The following is a 17,850-nucleotide window of genomic DNA, read 5'->3' as shown; positions in this document are numbered from 1 at the left end:
TTGATATAAATCTATACCATGATGTAGGATCCTTTATTTATAGCACCCTCTACCATAAAGAGTCTCGGGATTAAGCAGGAGAGGATTCCCGCTTCCTCTTGACACTTTTACATAATGCACATGGCAGTACAATAACGTCAGATGTAGCATTATTACAGGAAAAGTCTGGCTCGTCTTCTACATATGCTGGAGCCTCGAGCACTTCTATAGTTCGCCGGACAATTTCCTGGTCCAAAAAAGAAACATGTGAATACTACCTTTCTATTTCTATTTCTATTTCTATTTCTATTCCTTATTCCTATTGTTATTTGTTTCACGGATTTTTGATTAACCTACCTTTGCTTTACATGTAAGCTTTAAGATTGGTATAAGCTGTGATGGTATAAGAGATGGTTGGAGAGGTACTGTGTACTCTGTGGATCTTCTTAACCGACATATATATCCCTCTGGGCAATCTAGAACCGAGAGGTGCATTCTCAAGGCTTACGATAAAAATTAAGTACCGTCAACATTATATATATATATATAACACTAATATTTCTTACATGTTTGATGAAAACCAACAATCTGCAATTGGCGAGTCTTGTTTGTGGCGTTTCCTACTTTGCTTGCTGCGCGGAGTAACATGTCCTTCATTGTTTTTGGGCATTTTAGAGCAGTCTCCACAATTTCTTTTTCACCCACACCACCATCATCGTTCTTGCCAACTTCTGAGCATCCGTATTCTACATCCTCTTTGTAAAGTACAAGATCAGGTTTTGTAGAAAAGGATTTTGGAACCAAGGGGTCTCTTCCTGTCACTCTTCTTTTTTCATTCATTCTAACAGATGTAGCAATACAGCCTCGGTTTCTATAAGACAGAAACAATAAATCAAAAAATTAATAAATTATACTCATCATATATATATATAAGAGGTTCTCATTATCGCTGCAGAATAAGATGTAGACAGCCAAACGTAAAGTATTAGCCATTTAAGGTCAATATAAAATAATTGAATCCCCCTTTTTTAATTTTATGTAAATCTGATATCTTGTTCCCAAAAAAAAAACAATTGTGCAGACAGCAGTCGGTTGATTGATTGCTTAGTTGTTTGATTACTGGATTCTTACCTAAAAGTTTCTACTGCAATGTTGTCAAAGCATTTATCAAGTTGACTCCATATCCTGACCACAAAATCCATTTCTGATCCTCTAGCGGTGAGACGTTGGATTACATTCCATCTATATGCTGAGATATACTCTATTATGGATCGCTGGGCCCAATCCTCATCAAAGTGTGTTAATGGGTCGTAGAATCCGTGGTCTGTTGCAATACTCCACAGCCTCTTTAGAAAGCTCTCTTGGTAGCTACTAGGGAGCAAATTTGGAGAATCGCCGGTAGACGGCTCAATTAAAGTGCTCTGTAATTAATCAAGAAAGATCATTAAGACACACACAGAGAGAGATATGGAGAGGAAGAGGAAGAAAACACTACATACCAATTCAGAGAACTTTTGAAAGAATTCTTTTAACCCGTCAGAAAGAGGAGGCATCGAAGCCTTTCCACTGGCTTTAATTATATTTAATTCCTTTGCTGAAAATACTGAAATCCAACAAGGGTCATCTACATCCAAGATAAATGAATGGACTGGGCTTTGTGATAAACAAGAATGTCATGACTATCAGTATAAATAGCCAAAAAGAAGAAGGCGCCATTCTTCTGATCACTTACTGCTCATAGGTACAACTTAACCCAAATTTATACATTTTGTCTTCAACAACAACTCCTTCACTGATTTTCCATTTCTTTTGAGGGTCCATTGAATCAAAGCTCTTTTTAAAGGCTTCGATTTGTGATTCATTTAATGGGCTTGACTTTGTCTTTGAAGAACCCTTATTATTATTAAATATATATATATATATATATAGTACATAATTTAATACATATTTATATTGAGGCGAATTGTTGTAAATTTATCCATACATACATAAGCTTACATTCGAAGAGGAAACATGGCTACTTTTAGAGCTGGCTCGAGTGCTTTCTGCTTCATCAAATACAGCTTGCTTCAGCACACGCTTTTGTATTTTTTTTATTTATTTTTTTTAAAAAAAAAGAAAAGAACGCAATTAAGTAAATATATAAAGTATCATCTCTAAAGTAATTCATAAAGCCGTTTGCGCATACCTTTAGTTTCTCTTGTATGTACTGGTTCCAATCCGGTTGATCATTCGTAAAAGGCTAATATATATTTATTTATGTGTTTGTGTGTGTGTACAAAATCATCCTTATTATATACTTTATTGTATCAATCAAAATACTAAAAAGGGACATACAAAATAGACTGTTTTTGTTTTACTTATATTCTTTTATTTATTTATATTACCTTTTCTGTGGAAAATATTTTTGCAGCACTTTTAAAGCGTTTATTCCACAGACCCTTTATGTCAGAAGATGTTGTATTTACAACCACAAACTCGTGATTTCTGGCACAAAAGTCCTTGAGGCTAGGGCATTCCGTTTCCTCAAAATATTGAAAGAACACTAGTACAAACACATCAACAAACTTGAATATCTACCTACCTACTTACCTAGACACACACACACACACTAGATACCTTCATAGAAACGCGGGTCCATAGTAGCCACGCTGGGATCCTTTGAATTTTTGGGCATTGTTTCTATTTTTAAGTGAGAAAAGAGAGAGGGGAGAAAAAGGGGGATGAAGGAGAGGGATTCAATAGTGACAATAAATCGTAAATAGTATTCCTCAAAAAAAATTGACGCTATATTGGTTGTACTGTGTAACATGGCTTCAGTAAATTGATATTCCCTTTCTCTTTTCCTTCTATACACACCTTGGACAGCTTTTCATTATTTTATCACCAGGGTTTTTTTTCCATCGAGCTTAATAGCCTTTAGGATGCCAAGAGAGACCCATTAAGCGAACAAATGAATCTAATTATGAAAGTTTAAGAAGAACTCTATTAATGTGTGTGTAATATATTAATGCTTCACTTTCATACAATTGACTTTTTATCTTCTTTTGACGTGTGAAGGTTTTCTACAGATATACCTATTGCTGAATATTTTATTGACCGCTCCAACGTTTATACTCCGAAACATTCAAGCCAGTCACATAATTGGTAAACATACTCACCAAACCTCCAGACGCCTTTGTTTTGTGACCAAGGACCTCTAGCTTAGGTGTCGCCCTGAGCCATGTCCGAGTGATGGGTGTGGAATTACTAGTTAGGTGTCGTCCTGCTAGTCCCTCAGCACTCATTTGCGAACCATTTATATATTTCTCATTAGGACCTCTAGTTTAGGTGTCGCCCTAAGCAATGTCCAAGTGATGGGTGTAGGATTACTAGTTAGGTGTCGCCCTGCTAGTCCATTAGCACTCATTTGCGAATCCCCTCTCCCTTTTTTATGGCTTCACTGATTCTATATGATTATTAAAGGTTGCGCAGTAACTTCTTTATTTGTTCTACCTGTATTTATATGATCGAATCAGCATTTAATGCCTGTAAATATACACCAATACCGATAATCGTATTAATAAAGCCTATATATCACATTGATTCTATTCTTAGTGATGTAATGATGTATATAGATTGATTTGATATCTAACAAGGGAACAGCTCATAATCGGAAGAAAATCAAAATACAAGCCTTACTACCGTTCTTTCCAGACCCTTGGAATCGTATATTAATGGTATTAAATGTAACATCTGTAATTTCAAGCCGTATACATGATACACACTAACAAAAATGAAGAGTATTGAACACAGTATCATTTTGTCTGTCCGCCACTAAAATCGTGAAGCTTGATTTTTTATATACGTATTTTTTTTTAATTATAGAAAGTGTGGCTACAATGAGGATGTTTTTTCTTCTTTTTCTCTTCTTTTCCTTTTTCTCTTCTTCTTCCTCTTCTTATTATTATAGCTCGTCTTGTGTATCTTTATATAAAAAAATAAGGTTATAATTTTTTTGCCTATGTGCGATGGAAATGTTAATTGCGTAGTATGAAGTTTGTGCCTTGAGAATAATGTGGCCGAATAGTTGTCCAGAACTGGGGACCAGCCTTTATTATCCATCTTACTTATACCTGTACAAGAGCTTCTAATACTTTCTTTGCAAAAAAAAAAGACAGATGTGTATATATAGAATATGTAAGGATCGGTGGGTGTATCATTGAAACAACAAAACTACAGACCATAAAAGCAGTGTTATTATTTTTGAAATTGCTAAGGGAAAATAGCTTTTTTATAATATTTAGTAATGATGGCTTATCCTCGGGCTGATGAGTACAGGCTTGTGATTATACATGATATATGCGTAATCAAAGCTTAGATTCATAAGATATTTAGAATAGACTATTAGAGTTATATTTAAAATTCCCTTTACAATATATATACTACGCAACATTATCTTATTTTGGGTGATTTATTATAATTGAAGAACAGATCAATAAAGATATATACATATTCTAGCATTTTCTTAATACACAAACTATTAGCGCAGCAACCTACTCTTTCAATGGATCTTAGATACCGGATATTGTGTATTAAGAGCAAGAGTAAAAGTAAGTTGGCCATCTTTTGGATCCAGCCTGTCAATAGAATATGGTTGACAGGTGACAATATAACATGGCAACATACGAGGAGAAGTGTTCCTTTATTAGTTCTGTGATGTTTTTTTTTCTTACATTACATTACAGTCACATCACTTGTATATTCATTTTATAAAGAAACAATTTTCATAAGGTTATCAATTCATTCTCTTGTTTCTTTCATCTCTTTCTTCTTTTCTTCAAAAGTGTTCATCCATATCCTATTTATATATGGAGCTTAAAAATACACACACTTACAGAAGCGTATATATACATATAACATTTTACTCGTAAATCAAACAATCTTTTTTCGATATACACATACTTCTTTAAATAAAAACATAAAGGTACTTTTCTCAAACAAAAAAATAAATATTGCAGCACTTGATAATGTTATATATCTTATCTAACGCGTATCTTCAATATAAAGTATTTCGGATGTCGAGGTGGGCCGAAGAAATGCTCGAACCTTTTCTTCTATATCCAAGCAATATGCTGTCAGGTAGATTATCTATCTTTTGACATGCATCCATACTAAAGCTCCTTATATGAGATAATTCTCCCTTCTTCTTCTTTATTTTTATTAGAAACAAAAGTACAATATTCTCATAACCTTCAAAGCAAAGGATTAAAGCTTGAAGATATCAATGAGCATGGTGGATACGCTAATATTGACAAGATAATGGCTGGATCGGCATTTTCTTCTCGTACTTCTTTTGAAGGTAAGTAGTCATGTTTATGTGATTTTATATATATGTGTGTGTGTGTTTGTATTTTTGCATAGCAACCATTGAGATTATTTGTAAAAAATAAATAAAGTAGACATAACTTTAGCAAGATCAAGAGGCTTGTATTTATACATATTCTTATATAATTTATTTCATCTTCCTGTGTTCATCAGTGTCATCCAAGATAATAAGAGGTGAGATGAGTCAGTATTATCTCTTCCCTCCTAGAGACGGTTTTTCATCAGAATTTATACGTCAAATAGAGAATAAATCCATCAATGAGAAACCAAAACCACCTGGATATGAAGTCGGACTACTTCGTAAAAGGGCTATTCCTGAAGTCGCTCCTCGACCAGTACAGCAAAGTAACGAAAAAGTCAAGGTGGAAACCCATGTCAAACGATCTTCAAATTCTATTAAGCGTCTTTCGGACTCTATGTTGTTTAACTCCATGAGCATTAGTGTAGAAAAAAGACAGTACCATGTTATCAAAATATCAAATGCGAGTACACTCTACTTTAAGAATCGGCTAGTTTTATTTAACTTGTACTGATACTTTATATATTAGATCCCTTGGTGTATTTCTCTTAGCAATATCAGAAGTATTCTGACAAATCTTACTATGCCCAACCCGGACAAATGTGTTCAAAACATTCACGTAAGCAAAGGCAAAAGCACAATAAAGAGGAGAAAAACAGTAACAAATGATAATCACAAAATTTTCTCTTTACACTTGTGTAAACACCCCCGCGTATTAACTCGCTTCTATTTTTCATATTTGAATAGATAATTATGGACAAGCACACTGGAAAGACCTTGGATCATGCCTACATAGAGGTTTTATCCGATAAACAGACTATTGTCGAAGCCATCAAGACCTACAGACGCCCTCCAGTAAAAGGTCGAAGGCTATCTTTGAGCGAGAGTTCACAAGATGATTTGATGAGTGACCTTTATCCAGGCTGGAAAGACTCGCTTGGCATTAGTTCTTTCAAAGCAAACGGTGATGATACTAACATCCAAAATCAGCCTGGGTTGATTGAACGGGAAGACTACGAGGCTCTTTTGGCAGTATGTCGCGACTTCAAGGTATATATATATTTAAAAAAACCCCCGATCAATCAATCAATCAATCAATCAATCAATAATATTCTTGATTTTTTCTTATAATATTGCAAACTAATAATATACTCCCCCTCATGTATATATAGTTGCACTTTTCTCGAAAATGTGCCGAACGCCCTTTTGAGCACTTTATTTCCCTTTTAATCAAATACCCATGGGATCAGCCACAAAGAATTACCACTCTCCAACGAGATCATCTCTACGAATATTACAAGCAAGCAACAGGTATAAAGTCTATGAATTGGTTATTACACAACTTTATATTATTACTAAATGTATTTTTTTTTAAAAAAAATTGGTTTTATTTGTAGGAATTCTTAAAGAGCATCTCTTTAGGCATCAGGCAATCTTTGATCCAACTCTCTTGCAACGCATGGTAAGAGGTGCCATTCAGTCGCCTGGGCTTACTGTTCCGCAAAAGAAAGGGATTTTAAAGGCGAGGTATGAATCAAGACTTGACCGGATAAAGAGTCGACTACTAATTCTTATTTGAACTTTTCCCCTTTTTTTGTTATTATTATTATTATTATTCTTATCTCTTTTTAATATAGTTTGTGCGTATGCCCTGATGATCTCTCTCATCTACTGGTTCAAAAGTCCCCAGAAACGACCGCCACAGAAGACTCTGCACCACCTTTTGAAAACTCATTCTTTTCAATTCAAATCTAGGTTTATTTGCTTCATCTTACTTGAAAGAAATACCAGTAGCAGCAACAGAAACAAAAACAAGAGTAATTTAATAACTTTGCACAAAAGGATAGCACAGAAAAAAAATAGCTTTCTAAGTATATAAATGTATATATGTATTATTTTAACTCGACAATCTATAAAACTTGATTAACATTGCAAATAAATAAATAAGTAAATAAGATATATTCTTTGATATTCTATGCAACACCATGCTGTTATTTGGCATTACAGGGAAGGGGCAGTACAAATATTCAAGCTAAATTAGCAGTATTTCATGTAGAGTAGGGAAGGCGTATGATATTATATGAATGCATTGTAGTATCATGCAATCTATATATTTAACTCTAAAATAGATTGCCTAAAAGATAGCATACAATTTGGCAAGCTTACTGTTATTATCATTGTGTAAAAAAAAATCGATAGCTGCACGAATCAAATTTTATTCTTTTCCTTTGTTTGTTTGCCTTTTTTAGTTTTTATATATTACTTATCGAATGGTATGAAAGAAAAGGGTTTTTAATGTATAAAATAATTATAATATGCTTTCTAAACCGTTTCAAGTGTATTTACACCCAAAAAAGCCGGTTTTGACTTGATATTTGGTTTTGATGACTTGTCATAGAAACCCCAATAAGAAGAATAGATTATAAGGTCGTTTAAATGAACATAATAACCAAGTACTTTGTAATAGTTTCTATGGTTGGAGAGCAAGATTTTAGTAAAGATTATAATAAACCTTTTTTTTTTTAAAAAAAAAAGGGGGGATTGGTATCAAAGAATAGTTCTTCCTTGAGTCTATTTTGAGATAATAAGATCTAGATCAAATCTTTCCTTTTAGTCCACGCCATAAAACATCAAACTAATCTTGCATGAAACACATATTAAATTTGAGTGAATAATTACTTCAGACAAAAAAGATATAACTGCATTATGTATATTAAATGGTAAATATACAAAGAAGCATAGTATACTTATCTTGTGAAATATACTAAGATACTTGCAAATATGTACTTCTCTGTTGTCTAGCAGTTTGATTTGATCGCCCTAAAAATGATGCTATCAAGATCGTGATAAACAAGTATTATTCTTGTTTTTATTCCAATAATAAATAGGCGTGTGTATGTACATGTACTCTGTTGTCATGTGCTATCAATGCACTCAAGAGTTCAATGTAGGCCAGAGGAGTATAAAATAACAGGTACATAATTTTTGTTACTCAAACTAGTAAAGATATACACCCAGAACCACTTAGAGACTTGAAAAATAATTTGAATTTTATTTGAGCATAAATCTTAATAACATTTTCTTTCTATTTGAAGAAGGCTTACTTCTAGTTTGTTTGACAAGATCGCTTAATGTTCAGAATAAGTCTAGTTAATTTAAAGAAAGCTCTCTTATCATACATCGAACTAGTATGTGCAGTAATATCGTAGCAACTGGAATATAAAACAGGTAAAAATAAAAGTAAAGACAGGACGAATATAAATCCTATCTTCTCTTTTTCTTGCACTTATCAAGAGGTGTTTTCAAACGTATTTTATATGCAGACCATCAATTACATGGAGCAATAGCTGATAGCTTTGTATATTTTATAAGCTAAACTTATCAAATATGATTATTTGAGCTTTGATAAAAAGGTAATCTTCGTGAGAAATATTCTAGTAATCCTTATTTCTTCCTTTTTTTTATTTTTCTCTTCCTTTTACTTGAAACATTGACCCATATAAATCGGTAATTTTTTTAGGCTTATTTTGGCTTTGGGAGATATTGGAAATGATTATACCAGGTATAGTTTAAACACCGTATCCGATACATGCTATTACAAACTTAAAGTCTTCGCAATTAAAAACAGTGCGATACCCCTAGCCTGATATTATATATAATACCATTAGAAAATAAACTGTACAAGTACAAATGTTGACTGTACAGATACGATTAGTAAAGAAATAATTCTAGGCCATTAATCTTTAGATATTTATCTGTAATATACCTCTAACTAATCAATATATGTATACGGAAAAGAATGTTGATAAAAAAGCTCTTTCTAGATCGTACGAAAGGTTAATGAATTTATCAAAATACAGTTCATACAATAAAAGGAGATGAAAGAAAAACAAAAATCCCTGTTTATTCAAATTCTTATATTCTTGAATCTATTCTGAATGGGTAAGGTTATATAGTGTATACACCTTGTTTTGTATATAGCTAATTCCCTGCTCTAAAACAATGTAATATATGAATAGACTCTGTGGTTGGAACCGTTGACCCATACCAGTACAGATGGTCAGTTTTAGATTATTCAAATATTCCTTTTGGAAGCAGCTTAAAGAGCCCAATATTTCATATTCTCAACTACCGATGGTAAGTATACTAAAACACATTGTGTAATTAGGCACCCAAAGGTGCACAAACTTATTAGTTGAAAATAAAGCTATATAAAACACTCATATGTGGCTTTTTTTTTAGGTATATGCAGGTAAAAAAAAAGTTGACTATTATTATATTCAATATATATATATATAGTACTATTATGCGTAATAACTAATGCCCAACACATCCTTCGAATATATAAATATATACAACTTTACAGGTTAATAAAGGCCTTGATGATGAACCACGCGTAAATATCTTTTCTCTTTTGCTTCTGAAAAATTATGGAATCTTGGGCTGACTGATTGTTTTAAATAGTATCTTGGCGTACGGCTTTTTTTGGAAGGAACATATCCTACAGGAAATATTAAAGGGTTAAATCCTACAGTTCATGTCTCCAGCTTTATTGAAAAACCGAGACAAGGCACGACAGATGCAAAGAACATCAAAGCCCGCAAGTATTTTGGAGAGAACATTTGAACCAAAAGAAGAGAGATTACTAATAGCGAATTCCGTAGATTATGCCGAAACCTTTAATGAACGTAAGATAAATCCATATATATATATATGTATTCTTTTACCACACCTAACATTTATCATTTTAGAGCACCCTTCTTGGGGATACTCGAAATTTATACTATTAAACTCAGTAAAAAACTATCTTGAAGACGATCGACTTCATATATGTGTGAAGATTCGCGAGAAAATACGATGGAAGATAAAGTATTCCTCCTGTCATCCGGAGCAAGTACCTTTTTATGTCAATAACCCATCCTACACGTTAATGATTCCTGATATTACGGTTCATGTATCGAGTGAAGATACCGATTCATCTAATATTAACGAAAAAACGAATACAATAACGATCCCTGCTCACAAAGAAATATTAGCAGCATCTTCAGTATATCTGAAGACACTGATTATAGTCTTAGAACCTTTTAATAGGGATAAGTTGTTCATACGAGGTGTCGATCCAGGATTATTTGTCCGCGTTCTGCGCCACTGCTATATAGCAGATGCAGAAATAGTGGATATAAAAGATGCCATAAAGCTTGCCGATATAGCTTACCGGTTTCAACTCAACAATCTCATGATTGATGCGTTATACTATTTACGAATGAGAGTAAATGTCGATAACATTTGGGATATATGGTATATTTCAGGTATTATTTACGAGAGTCATAGAATTTTGGTGTAAGATGATAATATTAATTAATATTGAAGATAAATATAACTGCAATTATACATACGACTTCTGTAAAGCTTTTGTAAGACACAACTGTCGTTCAGTTCTCGAGAGTTCGTCGTGGGTACATGCAGACAAGAAGTTAGTCTTGGAAACACTGAAGATAGACAAACTACCAGAAGCGGTCGACGAAGTTATTTTCTTCCAGGCTGTTCTCGCGTGGAGAACTACGGCTATTACTAAATTCTGTCATGAGTTTATCGATTCTAGTAACGAGTACAGTGGACAATTAAAAAAGGACTTTACTGAATACATCTTGAATGATTCCAAAGAGGAGCTCGAATATTCAGAGAAAATCGAAGAAAAAGACAGTGAAACAAACGAATATTCAAATATAGAGAAAACATTTGGTACAACAAATACAGAACGACTAAGAGATATCGAGATCTCATTTTCGGAAATGCTTCATTGTATACGTTTCTCTCGGATGGAGCTGGTATTCATATCTGATATAGTCGAGAATATCGATTCTGTCATGAATGTAGAAGGAATTGAAGAGCTTGTAAGTAGCAAAACTTAAGAGTAAAATATATATATTACCTATTCTTATCATTATTATTATTCATAGCTCTCTAATGCCTACCGTTGTTTGGCATTTAAAGGAAAGAAATATGTACCCGAAGAGAGCCGCCAGCTCCATATTAATTAAAAACTCAAACTCTTTATCTTTTTACTGTATAGCTGTCAATAATTGTTTTCTATAATCACTAATAGCATATATTTTAATATTACTATTTTCGCTTTTATTTTATTTTATCTTGTTTTTTTTCCATATTTTAATAATAAATGTCAGCGAATTTTTATACATAAATCAGCCTTTTTGTTTCCAGCTATGTTGCTGTGTAAAAGATTCACCTTGTAGACTCAACACTTTACAGATATCAACAATTAAGCTGGGACAAGCTTAGTACTTTTTCAAAAATAAATAGAATTATTAACAAAGAACCAATTTTGCCAGTTATTTAGCCTGCTTATCTATAATATATCAAGACTTGACTTGTCTCTGAAAGTTTATACTTTTCTTCGATTTTAGCCAGCCTTATAGGTAGTAGTATTAATATCAACATAGCGGTGAGTTAGATAATTATTTAGTTACTATGGTATCAGGATCAAAGGAATTAACAGCAATATAATCGGATACAATATTTATATGCTTGACCAAAACTGTTTTACAGTTCGTTTTTTTATATTGCTTTCAAGAATGCCGCTTTGAATATTTTCTTATTCATTTAATAAACTCTGCATTTTCTGAACATAACTGTTTGATTATTTTGTTGCGACAAAAGTACTTTTCTCTCTCTCGTAAAAAAATCCTTTTGAAATTGTATGATTATGGTTTGAAGAGTGTAAGTTCATATGTCGTTTGCTAATTCATACAAATATCCTCATTTTTAGGTATGATCACTAATATTATATGTGTTTAAGCCATATATACAGGTCACTTTATCACATATTGTGAGTGAATGTAATTTATACAGCCAGTTATCCCAAACTCCATGACTTTTAATTAAATTTTGTCACAACATGTCTTCACTACAGCTTCTTTTGGTCAATATCCAAAGCAGCTTTGATGTATACCATCTCTTTTAGTTTCTTTTTTCTTTTTCTATATTTTTTAATCTAACCATTACACACATCATTACATGCTATTTATAAATATTTACTGGGAATCTTCTGAGAACAAGGTGTCAAAGATTCTCTTTACGTTTTTGTAGACATCTTCGACTGATTGGTCGCAAGTAACCTGAAATTAAAACACAAATTTAACAAATGTCGATGGTAATAGGATACTTTCGTTTTTTTTAAAAAAAAAGCACATAATTAGTAAACTTACTGTTTGAACCTTGTTCTGCTTCTCGAATGCTTCGATTACAGGGAAGCTGGTATCCTTGAAAACTCTGAATCTCTTCTGGATGGACTCAATGTTGTCGTCTACGCGACCGGAGCTCTCTCCACGCTTCATAAGTCGCTTAAGCATAACTTCTTCGGGGCACTCAAAGTACAAAACCATCTTGGAAGGAACAACCTTTATAACAGAAGTTTCTCTTTTTTTTAGATTCCTCGACACGTCTTATTAGGGTGTAGGTATATATTAGACATACCACTTCTTCGAACTTGATAGCCTGGTCCATTTTGCGAGGGAAACCGTCAATAAGGAAACGGGTGCCCTTATTGGCAGCAATAGCCTCAGTCATTGCCTGCTGCAACAAAGCAATAGTAACTTCCATAGGAACAATAAGGCCCTCACGGATGTAATGGTTGATCAACTCTCCGTACTTGGATCCAGGACGCTTCTGTTCCTCGCGCAATAAATCACCAGCTACCAACCGCAATAGAAAGAAAGAAAGAAATAAAGAAAAAAGTTTAACCAAATAGACTTCTTTAAGGCATGGTTGATTCTTTGGTTTAAGTTTACCTGACAAGTGAACAAATCCATAATCCTTTGTAAGATTCTCACACTGAGTACCCTTTCCAGCACCAGGACCACCTATGTTAATTAAGTATTAAATATAAAAATGGTTAGCAAGTTGAAAATTATAAGTGTAATATAATTCGTACCGAGAACAAAGACAACAGTTACGTCCTTCTCAGAAAAGGCGGGTACAACGGCCTCGGAGACCTCAACCTTATTTTCTACCTCCTTAACAGAATCTTCATCAATAGGTTTAGCGGGCTGCTGGGTTTGCTTGGGCTCGTGTCTAGGGAGGGCTGAGGATATGAAAGTGTGTGAATTATATAGAGTGAAACAGGTTTCTCCGATATATATATATTATTTATTTACTCACGTTCGCCAGCTTTTGACTTTACAAGAGTGTAGTAGGCAGCGAAACCCATAGAAGCAACAGCGAGCATGGCAGGTACGCTAGGGGTACCATTTTCCTTTTTGGGTGCCTCTCCAGTATAGAAGCGCTTGGAGATGACTTGCTTGTTCACAGCCTTTGCGGTAGTAAAACGAGGCTGGGATGCAGCGCGTTTGATGAGGGTACGGAACATGGTAGTAAAGAGTGTAATGAATACAAAAAGGGAACTAATATTTTTATTTTATTTTTTATTTTATTTTAAATTGACGAGAAGGTTTAGCCTGGCCAAGAAGACAATCCAGAAAGCTGGTCTCGGACATCGTAGGTCCGGTCCGAACCATTTGTAGTCCCGCTATAAGCTGTCCTCTGCGGGACCCTTCATAATCGTTCCCTTTATTTCACAAGTGTGTTTTAAGCGTCTTGTATCCCATCATCAGGGTTAAATCGTTACTTGCGACATAAACACCAATACAAATCCATCCATCATGTCTGCCGAACTTGCCGTTGTGTACGCCGCCCTTATCCTCCAGGACGATCAGATTGAGATCACTGTAAGCATACCCATCCACCTATAAAATAAAAATCCGTACAGTGTTTCTTACTCACAAATTCGTTTGGTGGTCATAGTCTGACAAGCTCCAGACTCTCGTCAAGGCTGCTGGTATTGAGGTTGAGCCCGTCTGGTTCTCCCTCTACGCCAAGGCTCTCGCTGGTCAGGACCTCAAGGCTCTCTTGTTGAACGTCGGTGCCCCTGGTGCCGGTGGTGCTGCCGCTGCTACTGGTGCTTCCGGTGCCGCTGCCTCCACCGAGGCCGCTGTCGAGGAGGCTGTTGAGGAGAAGGAGGAGTCCGATGACGATATGGGTTTCGGTATGTATTTCTAAGCACAGGGCAATCTTGAAACAATTTGTCTAACCTTTTATTTTTATTTTATTTTTTTTTAAAAAATAGGTCTCTTTGACTAAATCTCTTCATCATTCGTACTCTTTTAAGTATGTCTCATCTAATAAACGCACACCAGTTCGTTTCCAGACTGTGATAAGAAAATAATCAAGTTTTTAAATGTCGCTTTATTTTATTGTTTTTTTAAAGAAAAAAGTGTGAGAATGAAAATAGACAGAAATCCTAAGAGTGATTTAACGTAATGAAAAATGGAGGTAGGGGTAGAGAGAGATATAGGATTATTGAGTGTAACAGCAGTATCGTGTTGATGTAGAATTGGAAATTGTTGAACTGTAGACTATTGTTATTATTGTTATTATTCAATCATCAATGGAAGAAAGCAATTCATGAAGAATATCATAGCATTCGTTCAACAGAGCTATGCAGATCGCTTGTCCTAAGATTGATATAATGTTTTTTTTATAGAATTGTTAGTGTTTTCTTATTTATGCCTCGAAATCTAATACTTTGATATGTTTATTACCTTCAGGGATATTCCCTTCTTCATCATAAAAGACACCATCTTGACGCAGTTTGTCTATGCTGTTGAGTTTCATTTGATAGGGGTACAACTCGCGAGCTATTCATAGGATTTTGGGGTATTAATATTAAACTATAACCAATTAAAAAAATATATATAAAAAAGAAACTTGCGTGAATCGGGCTTTCCCCATTTTCTGACTTCAACCAGACAACGTCGAAGAGTACTGAGTTGGTTATGAACAGGCATCAATGCTTCTGCTACCGGTACATTTTCACTCAACATCTTTGACATGAGACGATAGCATCCACGTAGTAGAAAATTGATAAGAACTTGCCCATCCGGAGCATTGGATTGCGCGTCTCTAAATTTGCCTTTACAGCGCAGTTTCTCGATTTCTTGGAGTTGAAGCTGAATATGGACATTGAGGCATTAGTGCGATTCAAAGAAAAGTATAAAAAAAATCGCTCTTTTTCTATACCTGGAATGTGTACAGATCTGTTTCCCGCAGGGTCCATCGATGTGTGAGCGCAAGCCGTTCGAGCTGACCTTTGATTTCTTTGAGACGATCTGCGATTGGTAACAAGGATTCTGAAATATTGTCTGTGGAAGCAATCAGATCGTGTGTCTCTTCATAGAGTTGCTCCAACAGGCCGACGATCAATGCCTGTCCTTTGGGAATCCGATCGTCTGGCATCACCAATTCCGATCGAGCATTATCGATTTGACGGAGCTTCCATTGATCAATTAAATACAGGTGAGAAAATATTCTTACAAACACATGTATATACTTTTGTTTATAAGCTTACTTTGATTTGGAATGGTCGGATGTCTTGGGCTTTGAATCCAGAAGGACGGGAAGCGACTGCTGCCAAATCATGTCTGAGAGAGACAAGCTCATCATGAATAGGTTTTCTAGAGGAGATAGATGTCAGTAAATCTATTTATAATTAAGTGCGTTTACTTACAACGCAGGGGATACTTCATGGATTGTCGATAGAAGATTCTCGAGTAAAGTTTCTGAATATTGAGATGTGTTAGTGGAGCTTGGATACATATCTTTATAATACACTTACTACATCGAGTAAGCTTTTTCTTCAAAAGATCCAGGAAGCACGGTGAGACATTAGAGCTACTGGAATCTGCAAACACTATACTCTCGATATCAGCAAGACGGGATCGAATCTCAAGTAAAATTGAATCTGTATATATTCCCATTTGCGACAATTGATCCAAATAGCGCTGCAAACAACACGGGTTAGTCTCTCATGAAAGACCAATGGCCTAGGTGCCATCCAAAGAACTTTTTTTTTGTCTTACCTCAACTGTCACCAATTGTGCATATACAGCAGGACCTATTTGTAAAGATATTTGTAAGATATTTTTAATATTTAAAGCAGAATTGATGGCTCTTACTTTCTCGATTCCTTCCCATGCTTAAGAAGAATAATGACAAGAGTGACATGACATCGTCAAGGACGTCATTCAATCGGTTGCGTGTTGATGTTTCCCACACCTGATTGGCTCGGATTGCTGTGATTAGCTCAACTTGCTGTTCAGTATCATGATATAGATCAACAATAAGATCTGGTTTAGGGTAAGAATCGCGATCTTTCTTAAGAGCCGATAGTTTATGGCGAATTGTAAGAAGGCTTTCTAAAACAGGGATTTCTTTATACATATAAAACAATAATAAAAAAGAAAAGTCAAAGCGACCGGGTCAATAACAGGTTAAGAGTACACTTCAATATAAATGGCTTTGCGAGGCTAATTTACCTTCAACAGGAATTGGAACAACAGTCATTGTGAAAAGAGGAAGAACAAGCGTATATTATCCAATCGAGATATGATAAAGTATAAACTCTCAACTGTCCATATTTGGAAATCGATTTTTTTTCTTTACACTCTATAATTGGACATTTCGCTCTCGTTTGGAGAAATATATATCTCAATTTTTTTTGCTATAATTTTAAAGTATGTTCTTTTCATATATATAAAATTAATGTTACCTTCCGACAAGTGATATACCTTTGATGAGGCAGTTTTTTTAAAAAAACAAAATTACAGCTTAATTACACCATGACTATTTTTCATATATATATATATATATATATATATTAGCAGACTTTAGACTCGTCGTATAAAAGACCCTATATAATAGGGACCTTGGACACATCATATAATTTTTTTTTGAAACATTTAACCATATATGTAATTTTATACGGTCTCATGTTTCACATCCAAGGCTTCCATATACAATGAAAATGTGTGATATTGCATTCATTGGCCATGTTAATTTACTAAACTCACGAACTTAAAATCTGTAATTAGTGCGAACCAAAGTTTGTTACTTTTTACCCTCAAACTGTAATAGCTGTTTAATTTTTTTAGACATTAAAGCTAATAGATACTAATTAATATTTGTATACGTAGAATACTTGCGCAAATAAAGGGGAAAAAACCTAATGCTGGGGCTATATGGACTTCTTTATATGCTTACTTGAAAACATAATTTGTTCTTTATTTCAAGTTTTATGTCATCGTTAGTTTAACAGCATAAAATATCGAAAGATGATTGGTCAACACATTTTATATCACCTTTTTATATGATGTAAAATATTTTATATCATGTTTTTATATCATATAAAATAACGCGATTTTGAAACACACTATTCCTTTTTAAGAGCACAATCTCCGTCTAAATAAATTTTATATGATGTGTCCATTTTTTTTTTTTTTGTATGGAGCCAGGAAGAAAAAGCTCAAGGTTTATATGATGTGTCCAAGGTCCCTATTATATTATATTTCACTATTAAAAAAAATCTTGGGACACTTGAAACAAATCAAGAAAACTTTAATACCTATCCTTAA

At 34.2% G+C, this 17,850-nt stretch overlaps 6 protein-coding genes across 6 annotated transcripts; 3 read left to right on the top strand and 3 right to left on the bottom strand.

The window, feature by feature from the left end:
* Positions 1–70: 70 nt before the first annotated feature.
* PHYBLDRAFT_152636 (hypothetical protein) lies at positions 71–3,266 on the bottom strand (the record flags this gene model as incomplete). Its single annotated transcript, XM_018432968.1, has 11 exons — positions 71–226; positions 337–482; positions 546–850; positions 1,111–1,400; positions 1,479–1,632; positions 1,712–1,872; positions 1,978–2,058; positions 2,168–2,221; positions 2,367–2,524; positions 2,599–2,661; positions 3,137–3,266. The coding sequence occupies 11 exons, from the start codon at positions 3,264–3,266 to the stop codon at positions 71–73; spliced, it is 1,698 nt and encodes a 565-aa protein (XP_018284351.1).
* A 1,824-nt stretch (positions 3,267–5,090) lies between these two features.
* PHYBLDRAFT_152635 (hypothetical protein) lies at positions 5,091–7,120 on the top strand (the record flags this gene model as incomplete). Its single annotated transcript, XM_018432967.1, has 8 exons — positions 5,091–5,100; positions 5,186–5,320; positions 5,500–5,789; positions 5,895–5,984; positions 6,113–6,415; positions 6,538–6,676; positions 6,763–6,892; positions 7,003–7,120. The coding sequence occupies 8 exons, from the start codon at positions 5,091–5,093 to the stop codon at positions 7,118–7,120; spliced, it is 1,215 nt and encodes a 404-aa protein (XP_018284350.1).
* Positions 7,121–9,902: 2,782 nt separating this feature from the next.
* Positions 9,903–11,406, top strand: PHYBLDRAFT_71105 (hypothetical protein; the record flags this gene model as incomplete). The annotated part of the gene is made up of 4 exons (XM_018442410.1): positions 9,903–10,053; positions 10,117–10,674; positions 10,775–11,259; positions 11,326–11,406. 4 exons carry the CDS (start codon positions 9,903–9,905, stop codon positions 11,404–11,406), a joined length of 1,275 nt encoding a protein of 424 aa, XP_018284349.1.
* A 1,011-nt stretch (positions 11,407–12,417) lies between these two features.
* Positions 12,418–13,359, bottom strand: PHYBLDRAFT_25385 (hypothetical protein; the record flags this gene model as incomplete). Its single annotated transcript, XM_018439865.1, has 5 exons — positions 12,418–12,501; positions 12,592–12,783; positions 12,860–13,077; positions 13,174–13,245; positions 13,317–13,359. Coding segments are annotated over 5 exons (609 nt in total), but the record flags the coding sequence as incomplete, so codon positions are not given.
* Positions 13,360–13,957: 598 nt separating this feature from the next.
* On the top strand, positions 13,958–14,608 carry PHYBLDRAFT_178444 (hypothetical protein). Its single transcript, XM_018437988.1, has 3 exons — positions 13,958–14,109; positions 14,186–14,426; positions 14,508–14,608. The coding sequence occupies exons 1-3, from the start codon at positions 14,044–14,046 to the stop codon at positions 14,519–14,521; spliced, it is 321 nt and encodes a 106-aa protein (XP_018284347.1). The 5' UTR covers positions 13,958–14,043; the 3' UTR covers positions 14,522–14,608.
* PHYBLDRAFT_41755 (hypothetical protein) lies at positions 14,608–16,660 on the bottom strand (the record flags this gene model as incomplete). Its single annotated transcript, XM_018440167.1, has 9 exons — positions 14,608–14,895; positions 14,983–15,078; positions 15,153–15,390; positions 15,461–15,712; positions 15,789–15,894; positions 15,948–15,999; positions 16,056–16,221; positions 16,300–16,334; positions 16,396–16,660. 9 exons carry the CDS (start codon positions 16,658–16,660, stop codon positions 14,819–14,821), a joined length of 1,287 nt encoding a protein of 428 aa, XP_018284346.1. The 3' UTR covers positions 14,608–14,818.
* Between the last annotated feature and the right edge of the window lie 1,190 nt (positions 16,661–17,850).

This window comes from Phycomyces blakesleeanus (genome assembly GCF_001638985.1).
Source record: "Phycomyces blakesleeanus NRRL 1555(-) unplaced genomic scaffold PHYBLscaffold_37, whole genome shotgun sequence".
Classification (NCBI taxonomy): Eukaryota; Fungi; Mucoromycota; class Mucoromycetes; order Mucorales; family Phycomycetaceae; genus Phycomyces; species Phycomyces blakesleeanus.
Note: the sequence above shows the minus strand (reverse complement) of the source record. Positions and strands in the feature narration are given on the sequence as shown.

Bases quoted from the DNA above. Each gene is read 5' to 3' on its own strand.
- PHYBLDRAFT_178444 (XM_018437988.1), top strand. From the start codon at position 14,044: ATGTCTGCCGAACTTGCCGTTGTGTACGCCGCCCTTATCCTCCAGGAC. The intron at 14,110-14,185 runs GTAAGCATACCC...TGGTGGTCATAG, and splicing joins ACGATCAGATTGAGATCACT to TCTGACAAGCTCCAGACTCT.